The 25,000-nt window shown below is 41.4% G+C and overlaps 1 protein-coding gene across 6 annotated transcripts in view; it reads right to left on the bottom strand.

The window, feature by feature from the left end:
* LOC138960268 (dipeptidyl peptidase 4-like) overlaps positions 1-25,000 on the bottom strand; it is a 163,063-nt gene that overhangs the window by 32,575 nt on the left and 105,488 nt on the right. For all 6 annotated transcript variants that reach the window (XR_011453933.1, XM_070332087.1, XM_070332090.1 and 3 more), the window contains exons 5-8: positions 22,073-22,147; positions 3,767-3,819; positions 3,053-3,131; positions 260-380 (exon numbers count right to left, since the gene is read on the bottom strand). Coding sequence is in view for 5 of the 6 variants with exons in the window: in XM_070332087.1 (XP_070188188.1) it covers positions 260-380; positions 3,053-3,131; positions 3,767-3,819; positions 22,073-22,147 (328 nt within the window). In the remaining variant the exon portion in view is untranslated. The remainder of the gene's footprint in view (positions 1-259; positions 381-3,052; positions 3,132-3,766; positions 3,820-22,072; positions 22,148-25,000) is intronic.

Raw genomic sequence — 25,000 nt, 5'->3', positions numbered from 1 at the left:
TCAGGTTTTGTTCAAATTTGGTGCAATGTGTCCTCCATCTAGAGATGTCACAGGGGTCTCCGACTAACGAAATAAGCCACGGGCTAGAGGCAAGGGAAATGTGTCCTTTATTCCCAGATGTCCTCTCATTAGAGGGGAGGAGCTACATTGCAGTTACCGCTGCAACCAATTTGAGGGGGTTGGTTATTATTGTTTATCGTCTCTTCAGCATTTTAATGCATTTAAGGCCATGTTTGAGGGGGAAGAAGCGAGTTCTGACCTTCATACACCCAGTCCGGGATGCCATTGTAGATCTCTTCGTGCTTGCCGCTGCTGGTCAGTGTGTCCAGCTTGCTGTTCATGGTGTCTCGGTAGTACAGGTTGTTGCCCTCTACCAACACCTGGCCAGGAGAAAAGTCATAATATTTTGATACCTTCTTTTTTTAAGGCGCTGGATTGTGATTTTTTTTCTCTTTTTGTGTGTGTAGAAAACTGTGTGGGTGATCTCTTTGTCTGTTTATACCTATCTCTCTCTTTTTCTCTCATTTCTCTCTCTCTCTCTCTCTCTCTCTCTCTCTCTCTCTCTCTCTCTCTCTCTCTCTCTCTCTCTCTCTCTCTCTCTCTCTCTCTCTCCCTCTCCCTCTCTCCCTCTTCCAACTCGGCACAATATATAAACAAAAATACCATGCTTACATAATCCTTTTCTTTTTTGTATTTCTTTCTTTCTTTTCGTATTTCTACATGTCTACTTGTCTCAAGAAAATAGTTCAAAAGCCAATAATAACATCATGAACCAATGAAACTAGGAAACTATGAAGATGTAAATGTTTAGTTGTTTTAACAAAGAGAGAGAGAGAGAGAAAGAAAGAGAGAGAGAGAGAGAGAGAGAGAGAGAGAGAGAGAGAGAGAGAGAGAGAGAGAGAGAGAGAGAGAGAGAGAGAGAGAGAGAGTAAAAACAACACAATCTAGTGTAAACTGATTGAAACTAAAAGAAACAAACACCAAAAGGGAAGAGAGGCAGAAAAATATAGCACGAGCCAAAAACAACACCGTGAGCTGACGACATCTCTAAGAAACAAATGCCAAAGGGGAGGGGAAAATGTAAGCTTTTCTTTCTATAACAATAACAAAAGAAACAAGTCGCACAAGGTGAAATTACTTCATTTAGTCAAGCTGTGGAACTCACAGAATGAAACTGAACGCACTGCATTTTTTCACAATGACCGTAGTCCGCCGCTCGTGCAAAACGCAGTGAAAGTGACGAGAACTGACGAGCCTGTTTAGCGCGGTAGTGGTTTCGCTGTGCTGCATAGCACGCTTTTCTGTACCTCTCTTCGTTTTAACTTTCTGAGTGTGTTTTTAATCCAAACATATATCTATATGTTTTTGGAATCAGGAACCCACAAGGAATAAGATGAAATTGTTTTTAAATCGATTTCGAAAATTTAATATTGATCATAATTTTTATATTTTTAATTTTCACAGCTTGTTTTTAATCTGAATATAACATATTTATAAGTTTCTGGAATCAGAAAAAGATGAATAATAACATGAACGTAAATTTGGATCGTTTTATACAAAAACAATTTTCAGATTTTTAATGACCAAAGTCATCAATTAATTTTTAAGCCACCAAGCTGAAATGCAATACCAAAGTCCGGCCTTCGTCGAAGATTGCCTTACAAAAATTTCAATCAATTTGATTGAAAAATGAGGGTGTGACAGTGCCGCCTCAACTTTTACAAAAAGCCGGATATGACGCCATCAAAGACAAAGACATATATCGAAAAAATGAAAAAAACGTCTGGGGATTTCATACCCAGGAACTCTCATGACAAATTTCATAAAGATCAGTCCAGTAGTTTACTCTGAATCGCTCTACACACACACACACACATACACACACACACACACACACACACACACACACACACACACACACACACACACACACACACACACACACACACACACACACACACACACACACACACACACACACATACACACACATCACAACCCTCGTCTCGATTCCCCCTCTATGTTAAAACATTTAGTCAAAACTTGACTAAATGTAAAAAGAAACAAGTCGCGTAAGGCGAAATTACTACATTTAGTCAAGCTGTCGAACTCAGTCACGGGACGAAACTGAACGCACTGTATTTTTTCACCAAGACAGTACAGCTTCGTCAATCCCCGCGTGAAGGAAATCGCTCACCTTCCACGTGCAAAACGTAGTGATATTGACATGCCAGATAAGCGTGGTAGCGTATTGTGCTAAGCAGGAAAGCGCGCTTTTCTGTATTCTTGTTAATTTTCTGAGCTTGTTTTGAATACAACCTATCATATCTATATGTTTTTTGAATCAGGAAATGATTTCTTACATTTTAACCGTAAGACTAATTGTTCTATTTTCGTTAATTGTGATCACATTTTAAGAGTAAACATGACATATGTATATATTTTTAGATTCAGAATGTGATGAAGAATACGATGCAATCAATTTTAAATCTGTTTGCGAAAAATCGATTTTAATGACAACTTTAATGATCAAACTCATTACTTAAATTTTAAGCCTCCAAGCTGAAATGCAATACCAAAGTCCGGGCTTCGTCGAAGATTACTTGACCAAATTTTCAACCAATTTGGTTGAAAAATGAGAGCGTGACAGTGCCGCCTCAACTTTCACGAAAAGCCGGATATGACGTCATCAAAGATATTAATTTTATCCAAAAAATGAGAAAAAAGTCTGGGGATATCATACCCAGGAACTCTCATGTAAAATTTCATAAAGATCGGTCCAGTAGTTTACTCTGAATCGCTCTACACACACACACACACACACACACACACACACACACACACACACACACACACACACACACACACACACACACACACACACACATACACCACGACCCGACGTCTCGATTCCCCCCTCTACGTTAAAACATTTAGTCAAAACTTGACTAAATGTAAAAAAGAAAAACAATCTAATCTAGCGCAAACTGATGAAGCCTAAAAGAAGTCGCATCAAAGGGAAGGTGAGGAAGAAAATAAAATGTAAACGTACCATGGCGTTGCCTGTGGTGGACCACCCAACATACTGCAGCATCGTGTCTTTACCGATGCCTTTAACCTTGAACTCCTCCCTAAACACACAGGCAAACAAGACTGACGCATTGATTGGTTGAACGGACTGGATATACACACTCTTTACTGACACACAAACTTAGACTTCCTGAACAACCAACCGACAGACAGACAGGCGCACGCACGCATACACTTACCCATCCACCGCATACATACACAGACACACACTAACACACACACACACGCACACGCACGCACGCACACACGCGCACACACACACACACACACACACACGCACGCACACACACAAAAACACACACACACACACACACACACACACACACACATACACACACAGAGGCACAAACACAGACACACACGAAAAAAGCTATATTAACCCTTCAATCCCCCCTCTCAGTGTGCAAGTTAACACTTTCTACCCCACCTTTGTTGACCAAGTTTTTTTTAGCCGAGACCAGTTGTGCCGAAGCAGGTCACTCAGAATTGTAGTAACTGTGTAGTAACTGTGTATCAACACGCTGGAATGCAGGCGTTAGATGGACATTACAGGAAGCGACTGAAGCTAACAGTCTGAGCGGATATATCCGTACCTGGTCAGATAGAGGCATATGAGTGGGTACGGATATATCCGTACCTGGGAAACAATGAGTTTATACTGAACATTGACACTCACTTTGTATCTAGCTTGACCACGGTGTAGTGTGCCAGAGAGGAATGCCTGTAAACCTGAAAATGAACAGAAGACAATGAAACAATTCATCAGTATCAGAAATAGACATGTATCAGAAAAACATCAATATTTAATAATCCTTTTCTTGTCATTTCTCATCTCAAAAACCTGACAAGAAAAAAGAAGACAATTAAGGCATCTCAGCAAACACTCTTCCATCAAATTATTGTAGTCTTGTCACTTGTCATCATCAAACCTGAACAAAGAAGGCATGCAAATAAGTTACACCAGTTATTCTTGTGACATGCTCTCATCCCTCTCTCCCCCCCCCCCCCCCCTCCTCCTCTGCACCACATCAAACTTCGTGGACACCTCCTTCCTCCCCCACTTCTGCCATTACTGAACGTTTCCCTGATCAAAGACAGTTCTTGCTAGCACACTGGGGGAAACCAGAAAAGGAATCTAGGAATCGAATGCAATTAAACTGACATGTATTTTGGGGGAGAAAAAAATCACTCTTCTTGGCAACACACAGTTGTTTCTCTCTTCATCTCTCTCCCCTCCCTCTCTTTCTCCCTCCCCCTCCCTCTCTCCATCCATCCATCCATCCATCCATATCTCTCCCTCTCTCTCTCTCTCTCTCTCTCTCTCTCTCTCTCTGTCTCTCTCCCCGCCCTCTCTTTCTCCCCGCCCTCTCTTTCTCCCCCCCCCCCTCCCTCTCTCCATCCATTCAGATATCTATATATATATACGACTAGTGTCTGTGTGTCTGTCTGTGTATCTGTCTGTGTGTCTGTGCGCGATGCACGGCCAAAGTTCTCGATGGATCTGCTTCAAATTTGGTGGGCATATTCAGGTAGACCCGGGACACGACACAACCTGGTCGATATTTCAACACGTGCTTTCAGCGCGCAGCGCGGAACCGATTTTGGTTCCACCTCAGCTATTTTGGTTCCACCTCAGCTTACCCGGGCCCCCATACCGACACACCATAGCCGCTACACCACATCACAACGCCAAAGTTCTCGGTGGATCTTTTTCAAATTTGGACACCGTATTCAGCTACACCCCGGACACAATATCATCGATGAGATATTTCAACACGTGCTCTCAGCGCGCAGCGCTGAACTCATTTTCGTTTTTGTGTTCATTTCACCATTATAAGTAACTCTTCCTTATCTTCTCCAGTGTTTGGCGTTTATCTCCCTTCCTTCGTGTGGCTTTCCCGTTCAGTTGTAAGTTACTACACTGCGCTGTCCACTGCGCTGAGCGTCTTCGGATATTCCCGGCGTTCTGTTACTGTTACCTATTTTTAGAAGGTCAACGCAGTGTACAGAACGTAAATTGGACCCGTAAATTATCCTCACTGTAAAAGTGCAAAGGTCGAATCAATTTATAGCCACGCGAAAAATACACTGTCATCTATCTACTATATAATACTGGTAGGATTTTCGGTGGTTTTTCGATTCCTGTGACCAAACCGCGCGGATTTGTGCCTTCTCCTTCGGTTGCTATGCCAACGTGACCCGGGAAATCGATTCCGCTAGGTCCCGACTTCCAATTTTGTCCACGAACAAAGTTTGAAGAGGTTTGTCTCGCAAATTTGAGCAGACAAAAGTGAACTTTGACCTGAACTTTGACATCGCGGCGAAAGAGATCTGTGATTGGTTCTTCTTCAACTTTCGGTTCGACTAAACACGCGACCGCACCTCAGACGAACCTAGCTGTGTGTTTTATTTCTCTACCCCAGACGAACCTAAAATAATAAGAAGATAGATAGATCTGTTTATCTGTTAATGGAACTCCAAAATATTCCATAGATTTGTTTACTAAATAGTTCGAAACATTATCACCTGATAAGTCGCCGTATAACCTTATAGGTTCCAGCGACTAAATATTTTCCCCCGGTGCAACCATAGACATGTACGTCATCATGATCTCCCCTTAATTTGACCGTTATTTTGGCTGTCTTAGTGAAATGGTAAGATATATCTCTATGCTTTTTACATGTAAGTGTTCGGAAAAAATACAGTTATAGCAGTTATGTACAAAAATAAGCAGCATATGCTCTTTTCGCCAAAGTAAAGTCCTTTTTTCTTCTGGTTTCTTATATGTGTCACAGCACACCGCAAGCTTTTAGGCGAATAGCAAGTGAGTGGTATATATATATCATCAATTTTATAGTAGGTAACGGTGTACATTACTTGCCATGTTCATGTCCATTATACGTTTTCCATATTACATATGTGTCATTTAATTGTGTGTTGCTTGATGCCATGTATGTATATGTGTGTGTGTGTACATGACTTTAAATAAGCATGGATGTGTGCACTCGATTGTGTGTGTGAACCATGTATATACTATGCGTTTGAATCATTAAGTATTTTAGACGTCATACTTTTTTTCGTATCTTCACGATGGCTTTTTACCCGTTTAAATTTTAATGCTTCCAACTTTCAAAGCGCTGCACGGCTGGGAAGAGATGCGCACTTTTATCACTGTTGTTCATGTAGACGTAATCATGGATTCATGCAAACGTCATACCTGCTGTATTTTATTTTGTTTGTTTGTATGGAGGTCTCCCTTTTGCGTACTTCGGAGCGGTGTCACGTGATACGCAGAAATGGGTTGGAGGGCAAGAAGCGGAACGGCTAGTAGCGTCAGTGCGCCGCTCGATGATTCGGGAGTGTTTTAATTGAATAATGTCAAAATCAGGAACAAAAACGGTCGACCAGCCAAAAGAGAAGTACATTACATCATTGAGTGACGTTGCTAAAGTGCGATACTTGGAGAAATTGACCGAAGCTCTTTAGTTTCAGATTACATATAATTTCTGCTTCAGTGTGTGTGCATGAGTTTTCATTTTGTTATTATTCAAGAACTTGTAGTTCTATTTCTAACTTTGTATGTTTATGTGTGAAGCTCTTTAGTTTTAGATTACCTATTATTTCTGCTTCAGTGTGTGTGAGTTTTCATTTCATTGTTATTCGAGAAATGGTATTTCTAACTTTGTATGTTTATATGTTTGGAGAAGCGATTCTTTTTTCCTTTTTGGGATCAAGTCTGGTGTCTGCTTTAGTGCTTACTTTGATATTACCTTAGAACATTTATTGTGAACCTGTAAATGTGTAATGTGTGTGTGTGTTTTTTGTTCTTCTTTTTTATTTTTTCTATTTCGTTTTACTTTAGTGCTGCTGAAGACAGTAACTAAAAATTTCCCTGAATTCAGTGTTACGAGTTTTTTGTTTTTAATTTTTATATATATGTTGACAATGACAGTTCAGTTAAATAAAGCGTTGAACACATTATATGTATTTTAATTTTTACCAATCTGTCACTCTGTGAATGTGAAGCTGGTGTGAGTGTGATATTTAACACATTACTTTTGATTTGTACCTAATCTCTGCCTTTGTTAGCTCCAGTAGGTGTGTTTTCAACAGTTTTGTTCAATTTTGTGAAACGTTACTGTTTTGAGACAAACCAGACACATATTTTTCCGTTTAGGACAGCTGGGCTCAACATATTAACTTTGTTGACTAAACAAAGGAGCCATTACACAGATACACACTCATTCTGACAATCACTCACCAGATTCTTCACAATTAAGAAATGTCTCAGATAAGACACACGCAAGCTTTAAAAAAAAAAGTCTTAAGAACAAAAACGTTACTGCAACAACAATGTATTTATTAGTTCTTACTAAAATCACATGCTTCAATAAAAAAAAGCATAAACTGTACAGACATGCTAACCAGCACTGATTAAGGCACACACTTGGAGTCAAAAAGCTATGGCATCAACATAAGCAGTGTTGAATCTGTTTCAAATTGCACACTTCAGTCAAAAAGCTATGGCATCAACATATGCAGTGTTGAATCTGTTTCAAATTGCACACTTCAGTCAAAAATCACATGTCTGACAATGAGTGAATTAGTGTTTCCAATCAATGAACGGTAACTGTTTACATATAAAAACTGGGAAAAAAGTGAAAAAAAAGAAAAGAACTGTACACACACACACACTTGGCATCAGATCTCAAAATCAAATAAGGAATAGTGTTGAGTCTTGAAAATGCTTTGAATTATACACACTTGAGCCAGGAAGCAAAAAAAGGAACTACACTCATGCCAGCCAGCACAAGTCATACAGATACTGTACACAAGTCAAATCAATACTGTGTTTCAGGTTTGGCATCCACATAAACAGTTTTGTTTCTGTTTTAAATCACACACTTGTCAATAAACTATACAGACATGCTAACCAGCATTGATTAAGGCACACACTTGAGTCAAAAAGCTATGGCATTAACATAAGCAGTGTTGAATCTTGTTTCAAACTGCACATTTCAGTCAAAAAGCGAGTGAATCGGTGTTTCAATCATTAGCAAAATTAATACTGCTGTTGAGGTTTGGAATCAATGAACAATAACTGTTCACACATCAATACTGTCAAAGTGTAAAAAGAAAAGAACTGTACATGCACCCACATACTAAGCATCATATCTCAAGATCAAATAAGGAACAGTGTTGAGCCCTTGAAAATGTTTTCAATAATACACACTTCAGTCAGAAAGCAAAAACAAAAAAGTAACTACACACATTCCTGCCAGCACAAATCATATAGATACATAAGTAAAATTAATACTGTTTTTCTGGTTTGGCATCCACAGAAGTTATGTTTATGTTTTTCCTGTTGATTTTTTTCAGCCACGCTCTCCTTCTTTTCTCCAGTAAATCTCGGTGTCTTCCTCCAGCGTCGACTTTCGGAATTCTGAAAAATGCAAGAGCATTTTCCTTGTTGCTTCGGCTTGTGCAACCGATTATGCAACAAGTATTCACCATCTTGAATGAAATTTAGCCAAATCGTCGACGCAAATACGGAATCGCCGCAGCGAAACTTCGCGATCGGCACCACGCTTCCATGTTTTCGCTAAGCGGCGCGGTGGCTTCTTGCCCTCCAAGCCCCGGTGCGCACGAAGTGATGACGTCAATAGGGAGACCTCCATAGTCGCGTGCGGTCGCGCAGTCTTTTTGGTCAGTTCCGATTACCTCCCATTGATGCGAAAACCTATATGACTGTTTTTTGTTATTTTTCTCTCTGTTAATTCACCAGTGGCTATGTAACATGTGTTATACCTTATAGGTTCCAGCGACTAAATATTTTTCCCCGGTGCAACCATAGACATGTACGTCATCATGATCTCCCCTTAATTTGACCGTTATTTTGGCTGTCTTAGTGAAATGGTAAGATATATCTCTATGTTTTTTACATGTAAGTGTTCGGAAAAAATACAGTTATAGCAGTTATGTACAAAAATAAGCAGCATATGCTCTTTTCGCCAAAGTAAAGTCCTTTTTTCTTCTGGTTTCTTATATGTGTCACAGCACACCGCAAGCTTTTAGGCGAATAGCAAGTGAGTGGTATATATATATCATCAATTTTATAGTAGGTAACGGTGTAAATTACTTGCCATGTTCATGTCCATTATACGTTTTCCATATTCCATATGTGTCATTTAATTGTGTGTTGCTTGATGCCATGTATGTATGTATGTATGTGTGTGTGTGTGTACATGACTTTAAATAAGCATGGATGGATGTGTGCACTCGATTGTGTGTGTGAACCATGTATATATTTTCTGTTGTCAATGTTGTCAATTACATATGTTATACTATGCGTTTGAATCATTAAGTATTTTAGACGTCATACTTTTTTTCGTATCTTCACGATGGCTTTTTACCCGTTTAAATTTTAATGCTTCCAACTTTCAAAGCGCTGCACGGCTGGGAAGAGATGCGCACTTTTATCACTGTTGTTCATGTAGACGTAATCATGGATTCATGCAAACGTCATACCTGCTGTATTTTATTTTGTTTGTTTGTATAGTCGCGTGCGGTCGCGCAGTCTTTTTGGTCAGTTCCGATTACCTCCCATTGATGCGAAAACCTATATGACTGTTTTTTGTTATTTTTCTCTCTGTTAATTCACCAGTGGCTATGTAACATGTGTTATACCTTATAGGTTCCAGCGACTAAATATTTTCCCCCGGTGCAACCATAGACATGTACGTCATCATGATCTCCCCTTAATTTGACCGTTATTTTGGCTGTCTTAGTGAAATGGTAAGATATATCTCTATGTTTTTTTACATGTAAGTGTTCGGAAAAAATACAGTTATAGCAGTTATGTACAAAAATAAGCAGCATATGCTCTTTTCGCCAAAGTAAAGTCCTTTTTTCTTCTGGTTTCTTATATGTGTCACAGCACACCGCAAGCTTTTAGGCGAATAGCAAGTGAGTGGTATATATATATCATCAATTTTATAGTAGGTAACGGTGTAAATTACTTGCCATGGTCATGTCCATTATACGTTTTCCATATTCCATATGTGTCATTTAATTGTGTGTTGCTTGATGCCATGTATGTATGTATGTGTGTGTGTGTGTACATGACTTTAAATAAGCATGGATGGATGTGTGCACTCGATTGTGTGTGTGAACCATGTATATATTTTCTGTTGTCAATGTTGTCAATTACATATGTTATACTATGCGTTTGAATCATTAAGTATTTTAGACGTCATACTTTTTTTCGTATCTTCACGATGGCTTTTTACCCGTTTAAATTTTAATGCTTCCAACTTTCAAAGCGCTGCACGGCTGGGAAGAGATGCGCACTTTTATCACTGTTGTTCATGTAGACGTAATCATGGATTCATGCAAACGTCATACCTGCTGTATTTTATTTTGTTTGTTTGTATAGTCGCGTGCGGTCGCGCAGTCTTTTTGGTCAGTTCCGATTACCTCCCATTGATGCGAAAACCTATATGACTGTTTTTTGTTATTTTTCTCTCTGTTAATTCACCAGTGGCTATGTAACATGTGTTACAGAATTGCACCGGTGTAAGGGTTAACATTTTATTTTTCACCAAGAGAATATAATTCATTATATGCGGGATAATGTGCGGGGGGGGGGGGGGAGGGGTGCAAACAACATTTTCACAAGCACATAACCAACAAAATGACATCGCATGCGCAGCACACAAAGTGCGTAGCACGGGTACCACTAGTCTCTCTATAGATACGGCTTCTCTGTGTTTGTGTGTGTGTGTGTGTGTGTGAGTGTGTGTGTCTCTATGTAAGCAACACCTGTGCATTCTTCAGTTCTGTTTGTGATGTGGTCTGGCGGCTTTTGTGTAATTTTATGTACTGGCCTTCCTTTGAGAAGCCATAACTTGCTCAGTCCTGTTTGAGTGGAGTTCGCCTCCAAAGGTGATTAACACGGTTACATTCGTCGACAAGGATGGGACTCGATATGGTCAGGAATGGCATTATGGCCACTGAATCATTTTCGTGCTGTTCCCATTCCACGAATCTGGGAGGGACCTAAGCTTGGCGGGTCCATAGTTCGGCGTACGGCTCTAAGTACTTCTTCCCGGCGAAGCCGGCTACCCGGCGAAGCGGGTATTCATTCTAGTATATATATATATATATATCTCTCTCTCTCCCCCCCCCCCGCCCTCTCTTTCTCCCTCCCCCTCCCTCTTTCCATCCATCCATCCATCCATCTCTCTCTCTCCCTCCATCTCTCTCTCCATCTCTCTCCCCGCCCTCTCTTTCTCCCTCCCTCTCTCCATCCATCCATCCATATATATATATATCTCTCTCTCTCTCTCTCTCTCTCTCTCTCTCTCTCTCTCTCTCTCCCTCCCTCCCTCCCTCCCTCCGTATGTCTGTCTCTCTTTCTGTCTTCCCCTCTCCCTTCCCGGAGTTTCGTACAGCAAAGGCCGAATACTCGCAGACGACAGTTTCTTAGGAAAGAAGATCACAATGTGCCATATTTACACCCCCGGTATAGGGGTGTGTATAGGTTTCGGTCGATGTGTTTGTGTGTTTGTGTGTTTGTGTTCGCATATAGATCTCAAGAATGAACGGACCGATCGTCACCAAACTTGGTGAACAGGTTCTATACATTCCTGAGACGGTCCTTACAAAAATTGGGACCAGTCAAACACACGGTTAGGGAGTTATTAGTGGATTAAGATTCTACAAGGACTTATAGAGTGACATTTTAATGGTCAAAGGGAAATAACCTTCTCAGTTGGTGGCAGTGAGAATGGTTATTTCCCTTTGACCAACGGGGGTGTTTTTCCTACCTCGAAGGAATTTCTTGTTTATTCTGTTTTAAACCAGCGCATTCCCAAAACCGAAATGTTATTTACCTGTTTAAATGGGTAATCTGGCAAAAAAAAGTCCGCCAACTTCATATTAGACCCACACATAATTATATACGTGGTTCCCAAAGAAACTGGCCTCTCAGTTTATGTCAAACTAAGTGTAACACCACAGGGATTCAAAAGAATCTCTCACTGTCAGTTTAGCCGGAAAAACAACAACAAAAAATTACCGGTCACGGCCATTTCAACGGTTGTTTTAGCCGATAAGCTTTTAGCTGAAACTGTAAACTTTCGGTCTAATTATTAGGTAATATAATAGTCTAAGTCGATAAGCTTTTAGCTTGAAAAAAACAAACTATTCTCCTTGGGAATTTGATGCACATAAGCCGATAAGCCTTTTGAGTTTAAACAATAAACTATTCCCCTGCAGCCTGGGAAATTGATAGTCTAGATCGATAAGCTTTTACCCCCAACGGTGCACTGTTTCACTGCTGAAAATGAACAAACGGTCGTTGCACATCAGTTCCTCGCTCAAACAAGTAAAGGACTTTGGTCTAGACAGTATGTGAGCTGCACTCAAAAATGTCCATCGAGACAGAAATTTGGACGTGAAACCTTTTAAAAGTAACCAAAGATTTTTTTTTTTAGAAAAGCTTCAGGATGAAAAGACAGCAGAAGTTAAGCAATGTGGGGGAAGCTCTCAAGGTTTCACCTTCCGCACGAGAACGACTTATGCCATACCTTTCATAATGGCATTGAATGTATGTCTCTGATAATGGCTAAAATGCGTTATTGTTTACAACAACTAGTGCCAGAGCGTTTGAATCAACAGCAACACAGCTGCTGACATCTCTGATATGAATCAGCACTATGTGTGCATGACCGGGTCACACAACATGTACGTGCGTCCGATGCTGTACTTCCCAACGATCATCTCAAACGTACGATCCTAGATCCTGTAGTGAGCTTGTCTCAATATATCTCTGCTGAGATCAACCAGGGCCAACTTTTAGGGTGTACACTCATTTAAAGAAGCCAAAACAGATAAAACCCGAGGAAATAAGACTAGAGTTTAGACATCGTTATTAGGTGTGAAACACTGACAATGTCATTTCGAAGAAAAAAGAAGCATTTCAACAAAGTTTGTAAGCAGCTTATTCCAGTTTTCTTAAAAACAAACAAAACTGTGAATTGCAACAACATCAGCAACAGAGAGAGAGAGAGAGAGAGAGAGAGAGAGAGAGAGAGAGAGAGAGACAGACAGACAGACAGACAGACAGACAGAGACAGAGAGACAGAGAGACAGACAGAGATAGAGAGAAAGGGAGACGGACAGATAGACAGAGGATTGCTTCTGCTTGCGTTTCTTTTGAGTGCCAATAAAAAGGACGAAAAAAATGCGGGAAAAGGAACGTAAAAAGTGAGAAAAAAGAAGTTGCTGCAGTCAAAGGAACCGCCAGCTTAATTAAGCCTCCTTGCAATATTACCGTGCTGGCTTCTGCAGCGCAGATTCTTATCACACATTGATGCAAAATTCGTTATTCTATATGACGATTCATGATTGCTGCTTCACGTCCATTACTGTCAAAGACGTCCCCCTTAATGTTCAGAAACGGTGGAAACTGCGTTTGTCATTGGTTGTGAAAATCAATATACAGCACACTTCCGTGTATTGAGAAGAAGAGGGGAAACACTGGATCAATATGGTCTTACGCCTTACGCCGCCTCAGTAATAAAAGCCCTCGTTGACAGCACTGACAAGAATGTTAATGGTTCAAGAACGGAGGAATTCTTTGTTTTTGCCAGAACCGAATAAAGTAGTCTGATGGAGTATTATCCGAACAATAACACCCATGGACAGACGGGTATTAAAGTTATACTTATTCTGTCTTTTGCCACAGCTGAGTGAAGAAGTCTGATTCTGGTATCCGAATCATAACACCCATGGACAGAGAGGTATTAACACCATATTCTTGTCTTTTGCTGCAAAAGAACGAAGAACTCTTATCCCAGACATACGCGAGAGAGGGTAATAAAAATCAGTATAATACTGTCTTTTGCTGTGTACAACGAAATGAAGAAGTTAGATCGTGTTATTCATGTAATAGCACCCACAGACGGACGGGTGTTAAGTAGGTGTTATTTTGACGGATACGAGTATTAAACCTATACTCATGTCTTTCGCTGCAAAACCACGCAGAATTCAAACAGATCGTGCTGGCCATATAATACGAGCACCCACAGACACACGGGATTTGAAGAGTTGTTATTTTGTCCACCAAGATCTACTCGAAAGTCATGTAAAGTGGCGCAGGCTTCCGTGGCCTCTGTATGCATGCTGTCAGTAGATTTTCTTCTCAGTTCAGCGTTCCAGAATGTTCTGGTTACGTGTGAGCTCGTTTGCCCATTTGGGTTCCCCACACTAGACTCTGATAGTCAGCTCACTCCGGTTTCGCAGAGTAGGCATGCTGGGTATTTTCGTGTTTCCATAACCCACCGAACTCCGACATGGATTACAAGATCTTTTCCGTGCGCACTTGGTCTTGTGCTTGCGTGTACACACGAAGGGGGTTAAGTCACTAGCAGGTCTGCACATAAGTTGACCTGTGAGATCGGAAAAATCTCCACTCTTAACCCACCAGGCGGCAGCGACCGGGATTCGAACTCACGACCTCCCGATTGAGAGGCCGACGTCTTAACACCACGCCACTGCGCCCGTCGTCAGTAGATTTAAGTTTGAATGTCTTGTTTGCGCGCAGAGAAGTAGGAACGTAGCATGGCTTAGCTCTGTTATTGCAACATGTTTCGTTTGCAAGAACGCATTTTAAAATATAATTTTGTTGATGGCAGTATAAACAATTCATGACATTCTTGTTTTCTGTATACACAAGTTACTGAATTCTGCCTTTTATAAATCTGTGCAGATTTTTTAAATTCGATTCTTCAAGTTATGTCGAGTCAACAAGGGGGTACCTTAGCTCATTGGAATAGCTGTCACGTGACCATTGTGCAAGATATCTTCAATCAGAAAAGTGTGCCAAGTGGCAAAACAACAACAACAAAAGCAAACACTAACACACACACACACACACACACACACACACACACACACACACACACACACACACACACACACACACACACACACACTCGTCTTTAGGGGCATTGCCAGTTTGAAAACAAAGATACGACTATGAATCTTTTAGTTGATCGAGGTACAAAAAGTGTTTCCATAGTTTTTCGGCAAAGTTGATATCTCTCACTCGCCTCAGGTCGAAATGGTAGAAAGCACAAGACGGATGCCAATCCCGTTTTGTGAGTTGAGCAGTAAAGCTGATGACCTACGTAATGGTATTTTCCTTAGTGTGTCTGTGTCGGATCCCAGCGGAGAGCTACTAAAAAGAAAGGCGACGTTTTGTAGGACACCGTGGGGAGTATGCCAGAAATAACGAATCTCTAGATACACGACCAAAGAACTTACATAGCCCGCTGTGACAAGGAACGGGCTTTTATCTTGTGTAGCCACAACAGACAGATCAGAACGAGCAATAAACTATGGTAATATTACTGAACAGACCCTTTCTAATACACGAGCTGGAACAGTTTCCTGGTGAGTTGACCTAAAGAGGTCCAAGGAACAATTGCTGTACTAACAGTAAGACGAACCTGCAATGGTTTGCTTGAAAATGCTCTGTTAACTCACGCTAAATAAAGACATTAATGTGCATAGACGAACATTCTATTCTTCAGTGTCATAGTTCCAATTCAGTTCATCTGAAAATATTTTTTCCAGTGCAAGAGGGTACGCAGACAAAACCCGTTGGATTTCAGCTAGAAATTCAAATCTGTTATCTTTCAAACGCGTGCAAGTTCCACTGCTGTAACAGGCAAACAAAAAGGACGACGAAAAAGGACGACGCAAAAGTAAAGAACGCGTAAAATTCAGAATTTACCGTCTGCAAAGATTTGTTTGTTTGTTTGTTTGCTTAACGCCCAGCCGACCACGAAGGGCCATATCAGGGCGGTGCTGCTTTGACATATAACGTGCGCCACACACAAGACAGAAGTCGCAGCACAGGCTTCATGTCTCACCCAGTCACATTATTCTGACACCGGACCAACCAGTCCTAGCACTAACCCCATAATGCCAGACACCAGGCGGAGCAGCCACTAGATTGCCAATTTTAAAGTCTTAGGTATGACCTGGCCGGGTTTCGAATCCACGACCTCCCGATCACGGGGCGGACGCCTTACCACTAGGCCAACCGTGCCGGTCCGTCTGCAAAGATTACCTTAACACAACATTTACAATTTGAATAACTGAACGTTCAAACACTAATTCTAAGGTATTCCTGGCGTGTGGTGGCATACATAACTACAAACATAACTACAAACCAAACTGTGTAGTTCATGGGGCGATCCGAGACAGGTGTTTTTGGCCATAAGTATCCCATTAACTTACTTTTTCTTGGCAGAAACAGGTTAGTCAACAGATACTGAAGTGATAGCAGTCTCTACAAACTGCAACGTTGCACACACAAAAAACAAAAATAACATACGGTACTTAAATACGAACGACGACTGCTTTGTGGTTTACGCCGCTAAATCGAGATACAAATACCACGATCGTGTCATTAAGGGAGCAGATAAAAAGAAGTTAGCACCACTCTTGAGATAATGTTGCTCTAGGACTCGTACATAGAGAATGGCAATACTGTATCATGGTAGTTAGCTGTATTCGTGAACAATTTCAGAACCAGAACCTTCAGCCCTGAATCTATTTCGAACTATCAGAAAACTAATGTCCTAAGGCTGGCATTAAAAAATGGCTTTGTTTTCATAGCATTCTTTACAATGTATTTGACCCACATTGTATAATTCATACACTTGACACGCAAAGCATTAAATCGCTCCGGATGTTTTTCTTTTTTGATTTACTAAAATTATGTTGCTGTCTTTTCCAATAGCTCAAAATTCCTTTATGCAACTATTGCATCCTTGGCATACAGATTTACTTTACACGGGTGGACATCAATAAAACTCATCTACTACGATTGTGTGGTCCAGTGTGTATATGTTTAAATGGAATGAAATCACACCCAAATTGTACATCGTTCAAGAATTCTTGAAGACGTCACAATTATAGCCGAGTCAACAATCCAAATTCCGGGTCATTAGCAATGGCCGTTATTAAATAAGACGTGTTAAATACAATAAAAAATGTGTTCATGTTCTTCTTGGACTTATTATAACCGAACAAAGCTGACGTGGGCGGAGCCTTCAAAATAGTGACTCATTTCGAATACAATGACCGTCCAGCTTACCGGCACGGTGGCCTACTGGTAAGGCGTCCGCCCCGTGATCGGGAGGTCGTGGGTTCGAAACCCGGCCGGGTCATAACTAAGACTTTAAAATTGGCAATCTAGTGGCTGCTCCGCCTGGCGTCTGGCATTGTGGGGTTAGTGCTAGGACTGGTTGGTCCGGTGTCAGAATAATGTGACTGGGTGAGACATGAAGCCTGTGCTGCGACTTATGTCCTGTGTGTGGCGCACGTTATATGTCAAAGCAGCACCGCCCTGATATGGCCCTTCGTGGTCGGCTGGGCGTTAAGCAAACAAACAAACAAACAAAACCGTCCAGCTTCCTAGTTTATGACAGTGCCGACGACACGAAAATCAATACAGCGATACTTTTTACAAAGAAACTAGTAATTGCTTTCGCCACACGGCAACAAAGACACAAGAAATCTCTTCGCAGGTCACTGACTTCTTTCTGAACCCAGGTATAGTTTACAACTAATCTCATGTTGTAGTTTTTTTTGTTGTTGTTGTTAAAGCTAACACATATTATGTCCTGGTTCATATGATTCTCCACAAAACAACCTGCGTGTGTGCATGCGTGCGTGCGTGCGACTGTATATCATCAATGTGACAGTATATGTGTGATTCATATACTTGTTTATGCATTTATTTGTTTAATACGTGTTTGCATGTGACCGGGAAAAGTGTCTTGCTCTCCAAATACTAGATGAACCAAATACTAGATGAACCATATACTAGATGAACCATATACTAGATGTCTTCCCTTCCCTCCTCCAAGCACTTCCTACATGTAACACTTGTTGATGTAGGTGTCTGGAACATGGCGGAATGAGATAATTATGTTTTATGGACCTGCTACGCTCCCGGAAAAATGTAATAAATCCTCAAGGGGCTTCGCTTTTGTCTGGGATCTAATATAGAAGGAAGTATACGACCTTCCAGCAAAATTAGCTGCTTTTACTTTGACAAATACCCCAGACGTTTTACGATTATGACTGAAGATAAATCTTTCCTTTTCTTTTACATTTTCCAGATAATTAACCCAGACCTTTGACACAATGCAACTAATTGTGCAACCCGGTCGGAACATTAAAAACTCACAAGCTCAACATTTTGAACTTTCGGAACTGTTCATGTGGCATTCCATTTGTAAAAGAGATCAACGACTTCTTAATCTAAACAAAAATGTTTTTAAAAGCAAATAGAATAACCCCCCCCCCTCCTCCTCCCCTGCGGCCCATCACCCTTGCTTTCCTAAAGCAAATAAAAGTACCTAATACCATTATAGGAATATCCCTTGCATCTAAAGGTTTGGGGTAGCAAATTGTAAACCTGCACGAAAAGCAACCCATCGGGCGCACGGATCAATACTACTCTTTAACAAGTTTTTCTTCAACAAATGCGAAGAGGGGAAAATGAATGAATATCGTGAGGATTTATTCCCACGAATATGAATGAAAACTATCTTTCCCTCTGTATGCATGAGAGAGAGAGAGAGAGAGAGAGAGAGAGAGAGAGAGAGAGAGAGAGAGAGAGAGAGAGAGAGAGAGAGAGAGAGAGTGTGTGTGTGTGTGTGTGTGTGTGTGTGTATGTGTATGTGTGTGTGTGTGTGTGTGTGTGTGTGTTTGTGTGTTTGTGTGCCTGCAAGAGAGAGAGAGAGCCAGAGAAAAAGAGAAAGAAAGACAGACACAGAGAGAAATAGACAGACAGACAGAAAGACAAACAGACAGACAGACACAGAGAGAGACTGTGAGGGAGAAAGAGAAAGGGCATACGAGTGCCTTCATATACGATTGCATGATTGGCAGTCCATTCATTAAAAGAAATCGGGAAAAGGGTAAATGTCAACACATTTCCCAAGGGTAGCCTTCACTGCACGGCCTTCCTGTGCTCAGAAGCACATCGCCCCTCAGGCGACGACAAACAGAGTTGGAGAGCGAAATGTTAAGGATTTCATGGCTCCAACAGGAAATCAATGAGTGCGTTATGTCATCGGAACCCACACTTTGATCAAATCTTCCAATAAATGAGGGTTCAACGTCGCATCAACATCGCTGGTGGGCGTTGGTGTCTTTGGATTTTTTTTGTGTGATAATGTCCCCGTCTCGTTATCAGACTCATCAAGGCGAAATTATTGGAGAGCAAAATGTTAAGAGCTTAACAATTACGCTCTATCAGGAACTCGTTTAGTTTGTGTGTGTGTCGTTGGAAGCAATTCACCGTTGAATCAATCTTTATTTAATGATTGTTCAACGTCGCACTAGTGTTTCTAGACGCAGTGTCTTTGTTTTCTTACTGTCCTTATTTGAATCATCAAGGTGAAGTTGAGGAGCGAGACGTTAAGAGCGTATTTATTGACTCCATCAGGAACTTGAAGAATCTGCGAGTGTCGTCGGAGCACACTGAATGGTCAAGTTTCAGGTCAATGTGGTTCAACGCCGTATCGACTAGCTGTATTCGCTTTTTATGTCCGTACCCTTCAGTGGTAAAATCATCACAGAAGGAATGATGCCAGCAAGGGCTTTGATCTTTGCATTCCTCAGAGTTATAGAGCTATACAGGTTGAATGTATCCAGCCACATTCCACAGGCAAACATATGCTTCGATCAACACCGGAAAAAATGACCCGTCAAGCAACTTCTGAAGCAAGCACAACAAGTTTCGAAAGTTGTGAGAAGAAGAGCTCTATCAAACGAACACGTCACATCACAAGCTCACTTTCTTGGACCTACATCGAAAACACGGACAGAAAATGTCAGATTTTATGAGTCAAGTCATTCAAAGAACTTCATCTAGGCAGCCGCATTCCGTTTTTAGGGCTTCGTTTTCATGTCGCCGTAAAATAAATATCGTCAGGGTTTATTCCCACCAAAAGAAAATACAGATTTATGTGAGTGCTTTGATCCAAGAAGTTAGACACTAGATCAAATGCTATATAAAACTAAAACATATGATCAATGTTTATGAGGCAAAGTGAGGTGGCTCATCGCATCCACTCAACAATGTACAGGTGCTTTTGAGATCACTGTCTGCTTCGGAGAAAAAGACACAACCACCCCACACCCTTCAGAAACGCATAAACTCTAAGCCCCCGACAACAATAACAAACAACCAAACAAAACAAAACAAACGAGCACTAGCACCAGCATCATCACCAACAGCCACAAGAGCGACCGAAAAATAACATCCAAACCCAGAATCAATATCAATCAAAACAAACAAAACGCAAACAATCATGCAAATGTACAAACAAACACTCAAACAAAATCACAAACAAACCCTCAAACAAACCGTTCACGTAAAATGCAATTAACCCATTCTGTTTTTTGCCGTTGCTCTTTTAACCCGTTATTTTCGCCTTCGGGGGAAAACAATAAGATCAGAGCGCAAAATATCTCCAGGAAAATCTACACATGAGATTCATGAATAAAATACTTTAAACCCCAAAGGGAAAAGCGAACTCACAGCAAGAGAGGAAAGCGAGAGAGATAGGGAGACAGAGACAGAGACAAACACAAGGAGAGAGAGAGAGAGAGAGAGAGAGAGAGAGAGAGAGAGAGAGAGAGAGAGAGAGAGAGAGAGAGAGAGAGAGAGACTTAGACTTAGACTTAGACTTAGACTTAGACTTAGAACATTTTATTCACATAAAGGGTAGACATTTTAGGCCATAGGCTTAATCTTACAATGTGCCCTTTACATTCACACAAACACATATTCACGCGTGCGCCCGACTAGAATCATAGAAACATCAAACATACAGTAATAATAAATGAGAAAAGTAGTAGAAAATACATGAATGGAACATCAAGAGAGAGAGAGAGAGAAAGAGAGAGAGAGAGAGAGAGAGAGAGAGAGAGAGAGAGAGAGAGAGAGAGAGAGAGAGAGAGAGAGAGAGAGAGACTTAGACTTAGACTTAGACTTAGACTTAGACTTAGACTTAGACTTAGACTTAGAACATTTTATTCACATAAAGGGTAGACATTTTAGGCCATAGGCTTAATCTTACAATGTGCCCTTTACATTCACACAAACACATATTCACGCGTGCGCCCGACTAGAATCATAGAAACATCAAACATACAGTAATAATAAATGAGAAAAGTAGTAGAAAATACATGAATGGAACATCAAGAGAGAGAGAGAGAGAGAGAAAGAGAGAGAGAGAGAGAGAGAGAGAGAGAGAGAGAGAGAGAGAGAGAGAGAGAGAGAGAGAGAGAGAGAGAGAGAGAGAGCAGACAGACAAGTCAGCCAGGCAGACATACAGATAGACATACACAGACAGACACACAAACAGACATACGAACAGAGAGGATTTGCCGAAGCAAGCTCCTTGCACTTTAAACAGTAAGGAAAATGTAATAATACCAGCAAGTTCCATCCTTCTTCTCCGCCGGCCCCGACCCCACACTCTACGTTCATTCCACGATACTTTCCTTCTATACACGCTAAAGCACTGATCGAGGAGAGAGAAATGTACGTGTTACACCCTCACGGTAAAGCCATAAGGGGACACGACTTTAGATGAGATACCCAATTGTATGCGTGTTAATTATAAGGTGGTATCTGCCACTTGCACTTATGGCAGAATGACCGAGGTCTTTTTCCTACCACTGTGGTGACACGGGGTGGGTACATGGATATCGAATAATGATGCTGCACATAAAGTTGACACGTGTCCGTGCCGGCCTGGGTTCGAACCCGTGACGTGACCCCAGGGTCACAAGTTCGGTTCTCTACCATCTGAGCTACTCGGGCCCGCTATTTCTGAGGGCGTAGGTGTCACCTTAAATACACATTTTATTCTGGTCTTACCTGGACACCATCGTGTCTGAGCAACAAGAACTCTTCGTCCGCCGACAGCCAGTACGTCTCTGTGTCCAGCTGTCTCTGAAAACACACAAAGAAAAATGCACTTAAAACAACAATATCTTTGAGAGGAAGAAAAACATATATTTACAGATCTTCAAATCCATGACGGTTTATGACCGAAGAACTGTTTAACGTTTGGGTCACACCCCTGATGAAAAGTCTTTGACTTTTTTTCCTTTTTTTTTTGGGGGGGGGGGGGGGGCAGTTTAGTACACTATTGTCCAATACACTGGCGGAGAATATGGGCTTTTAGCTGTTAGCCAGATTCCCTTAAAACTTTCCATTTTTTCTCCATGTGAATTTTCAACTGAAATGTATGTCTCTGGCAATATCAAGCCATTGTATCCAATTTCTATAACTTTTATTGAAACTTCTCAACAGCAAACACGTTTTCACTGTTAGTAGTATGTTTCATTATGGTCGTGACAAGGAAACCATTTGGTGTTCTTTTCAGTGGCCTTTCTTTCCTACCACCAACAAAGACCTTTTTTTCTAGAATAATTGATTTGACCATGTCTTTCCTTTGCTCACAGTTTTTCTGTTTGCTATGGAGTCTTTTAAAAGGAATATAAATAACTGCACTACAAATCAATGGACATTCCTATATGCAGCAGAAGTGTCCGCATAATCAAAGCGTTCGCTTTGCACTGGTTGATCTTTCCCAGAGAGCTATTTACAGCACACGACTGACAAGTAAAGGATGGGAATAAAAAGAAATCCGGAGATAGCAGCTGGCAGCTCAAATTCTCCACGGGATAATTAGCCTGTTTAAACCTTCTTCTTCTTGTGTGTGTGTGTGTGTGTGTGTGTGTGTGTGTGTGTGTGTGTTGATGTGTGTGAGTGTGTCTATGTCTTTGTGTGTGTGTCTGTGTGTGTAAGTGTGTGTGTGTAAGTGTGTGTGTGTGTGTGTGTGTGTGTGCGTGCGTGCGTTGGGCGCGAGTGTGTGTGTGTGCCTATTTCTGTTTGCCCAAGACGTTCGACTTGAATTAGTCGACAGACCGACCCTAAGGTTCTTATTCATTATTACAGAATGTTGATCGTAGATTACTGCAGCCAACCCTCTTTCGCATCACTCTGACCTTATTCCATAATGAATGCTACAAAATATATTTTTGTTTGTTTGTTTAACGCCCAGCCGACCACGAAGGGCCATATCAGGGCGGTGCTGCTTTGACATTTAACGTGCGCCACACGCAAGACAAACGTCGCAGCACAGGCTTCATGTCTCACCCAGTCACACTATTCTGACACCGGACCAACCAGTCCTAGCACTAACCCCATATTGCCAGACGCCAGGCGGAGCAGCCACTAGATTGCCAATTTGAAAGTCTTAGGTATGACCCGGCCGGGGTTCGAACCCACGACCTCCCGATCACGAGGCGGACGCCTTACCACTAGGCCAACCGTGCCGGTTACAAAAGATATAGTTATCTGGCGTCACTTCCCTTATCCCCCCCCCTCCACTCATTCCTTACCTCCCTGGTTTGAAAGGACATCCAGGGCAATAAGAATTAAGGTACCCCTACGCTGATCCTCCCTCTCCCCATCTCTCAACCTTGGCTAGTACAGGTCTGTCTTTTCATAACGGTGCTACTGGTACCATCACACTGTCGTATCTCTTCCCAATTAACAAGAACTCACTGAATCTTGAATCTTTTCTTCACCTTACAACAGATCTTACTTGACAACAGATCTTACTTGGCAAATGACACTGAAACCTTTCGGTATAGTCATTCCTGAGATCTCATTCCTTAAAATGTCAATATATTATATCAATATATTATATCTCATTCTTGCCTTTTCATCCCCCTTTCTGTCTGTTTTCCCCGATGAGAGGCATACTGTAGGACCTTACTACTGACACTGAGATGTCCTCTTCTTGTCTCCTTTCCTACACTCCTGTGTCTGATCTTACAGATTCAGTGAGACAACCATTCAAGAATAGCAGCCCAGGCGTCGAGCTCGTTCACACTTACCCCCCTCCCCTGTCATATCCCCCTCATCCACCCCCCTGTTCCTGTCCCCTCCCCTAGAGGATTCCCGTCCCCTCCCCTAGAGGAAGATGTCTGGAGATATTCCTCCCTGCTTCTTACTTAATCAATCGCACGTGAGACTATCAAAAAAAGGGGCGACCTTTTCACACGCACGAAGAGCTTGACGGAGGTGTTAATGGTGGTGTGAAAACTTTTAAACTTTCCTCCAAGTATTCGTCTGAGCACTGATAAGTGAAACGACGGTGGTAAATGTCGTCCGCATGTTAAAAGGTGTTGCTCTTTTCGAAGGAATTTGAAAATTACGTCTGCAAGGGTCAGACGATTTTTTTTTTTTACGGCGACGATTGTGATATATCACTCCGATACTTACAGTAATTTATTAAGCTACATCATAGCGTTCATTCCTTGCAGATGAACTCGGTATCACGACACTTACGGGGTGAAAGCAGGTTTATACTGCATGAGCGTATTCGGGGATTGGAATTGCGAGGTCTTGACAAATTAAATGTGTGCAATATTGTTTCCTGTCTGTAGGATGCATTGCGTTGCTAATTAAAATAATCAGACCATTTTATCGTTCATTTTATTAATCGTCCGCAGCCATGACATAAAGACTTTTCCAATAACGTAAAATGGTACAGTAAACGATATGTCAGTGCAAGCGCAAGCAAAACACAAACGGAACAAATCCACCAGAGAAAATACTATTCCTGGACACTGAACTGAATTCCACCAACCCTTCTCCGTTTCTTCAGAACTCTCCCCCAGTCTGCCAAAGCCCAGTGCACCTTAGAGATGAGGATCAAAACACGCTCAAAGTCCTCCCTCTATCCTAGCTGTCAGAAATTGCAAGTGATTCTCCGCACACGCAACAAGA

This window comes from Littorina saxatilis, linkage group LG2, assembly GCF_037325665.1.
Source record: "Littorina saxatilis isolate snail1 linkage group LG2, US_GU_Lsax_2.0, whole genome shotgun sequence".
Taxonomy (NCBI): domain Eukaryota; kingdom Metazoa; phylum Mollusca; class Gastropoda; order Littorinimorpha; family Littorinidae; genus Littorina; species Littorina saxatilis.
The sequence above is the reverse complement of the archived record's forward strand: the minus strand, read 5'-3'. Positions and strand labels throughout refer to the sequence as shown.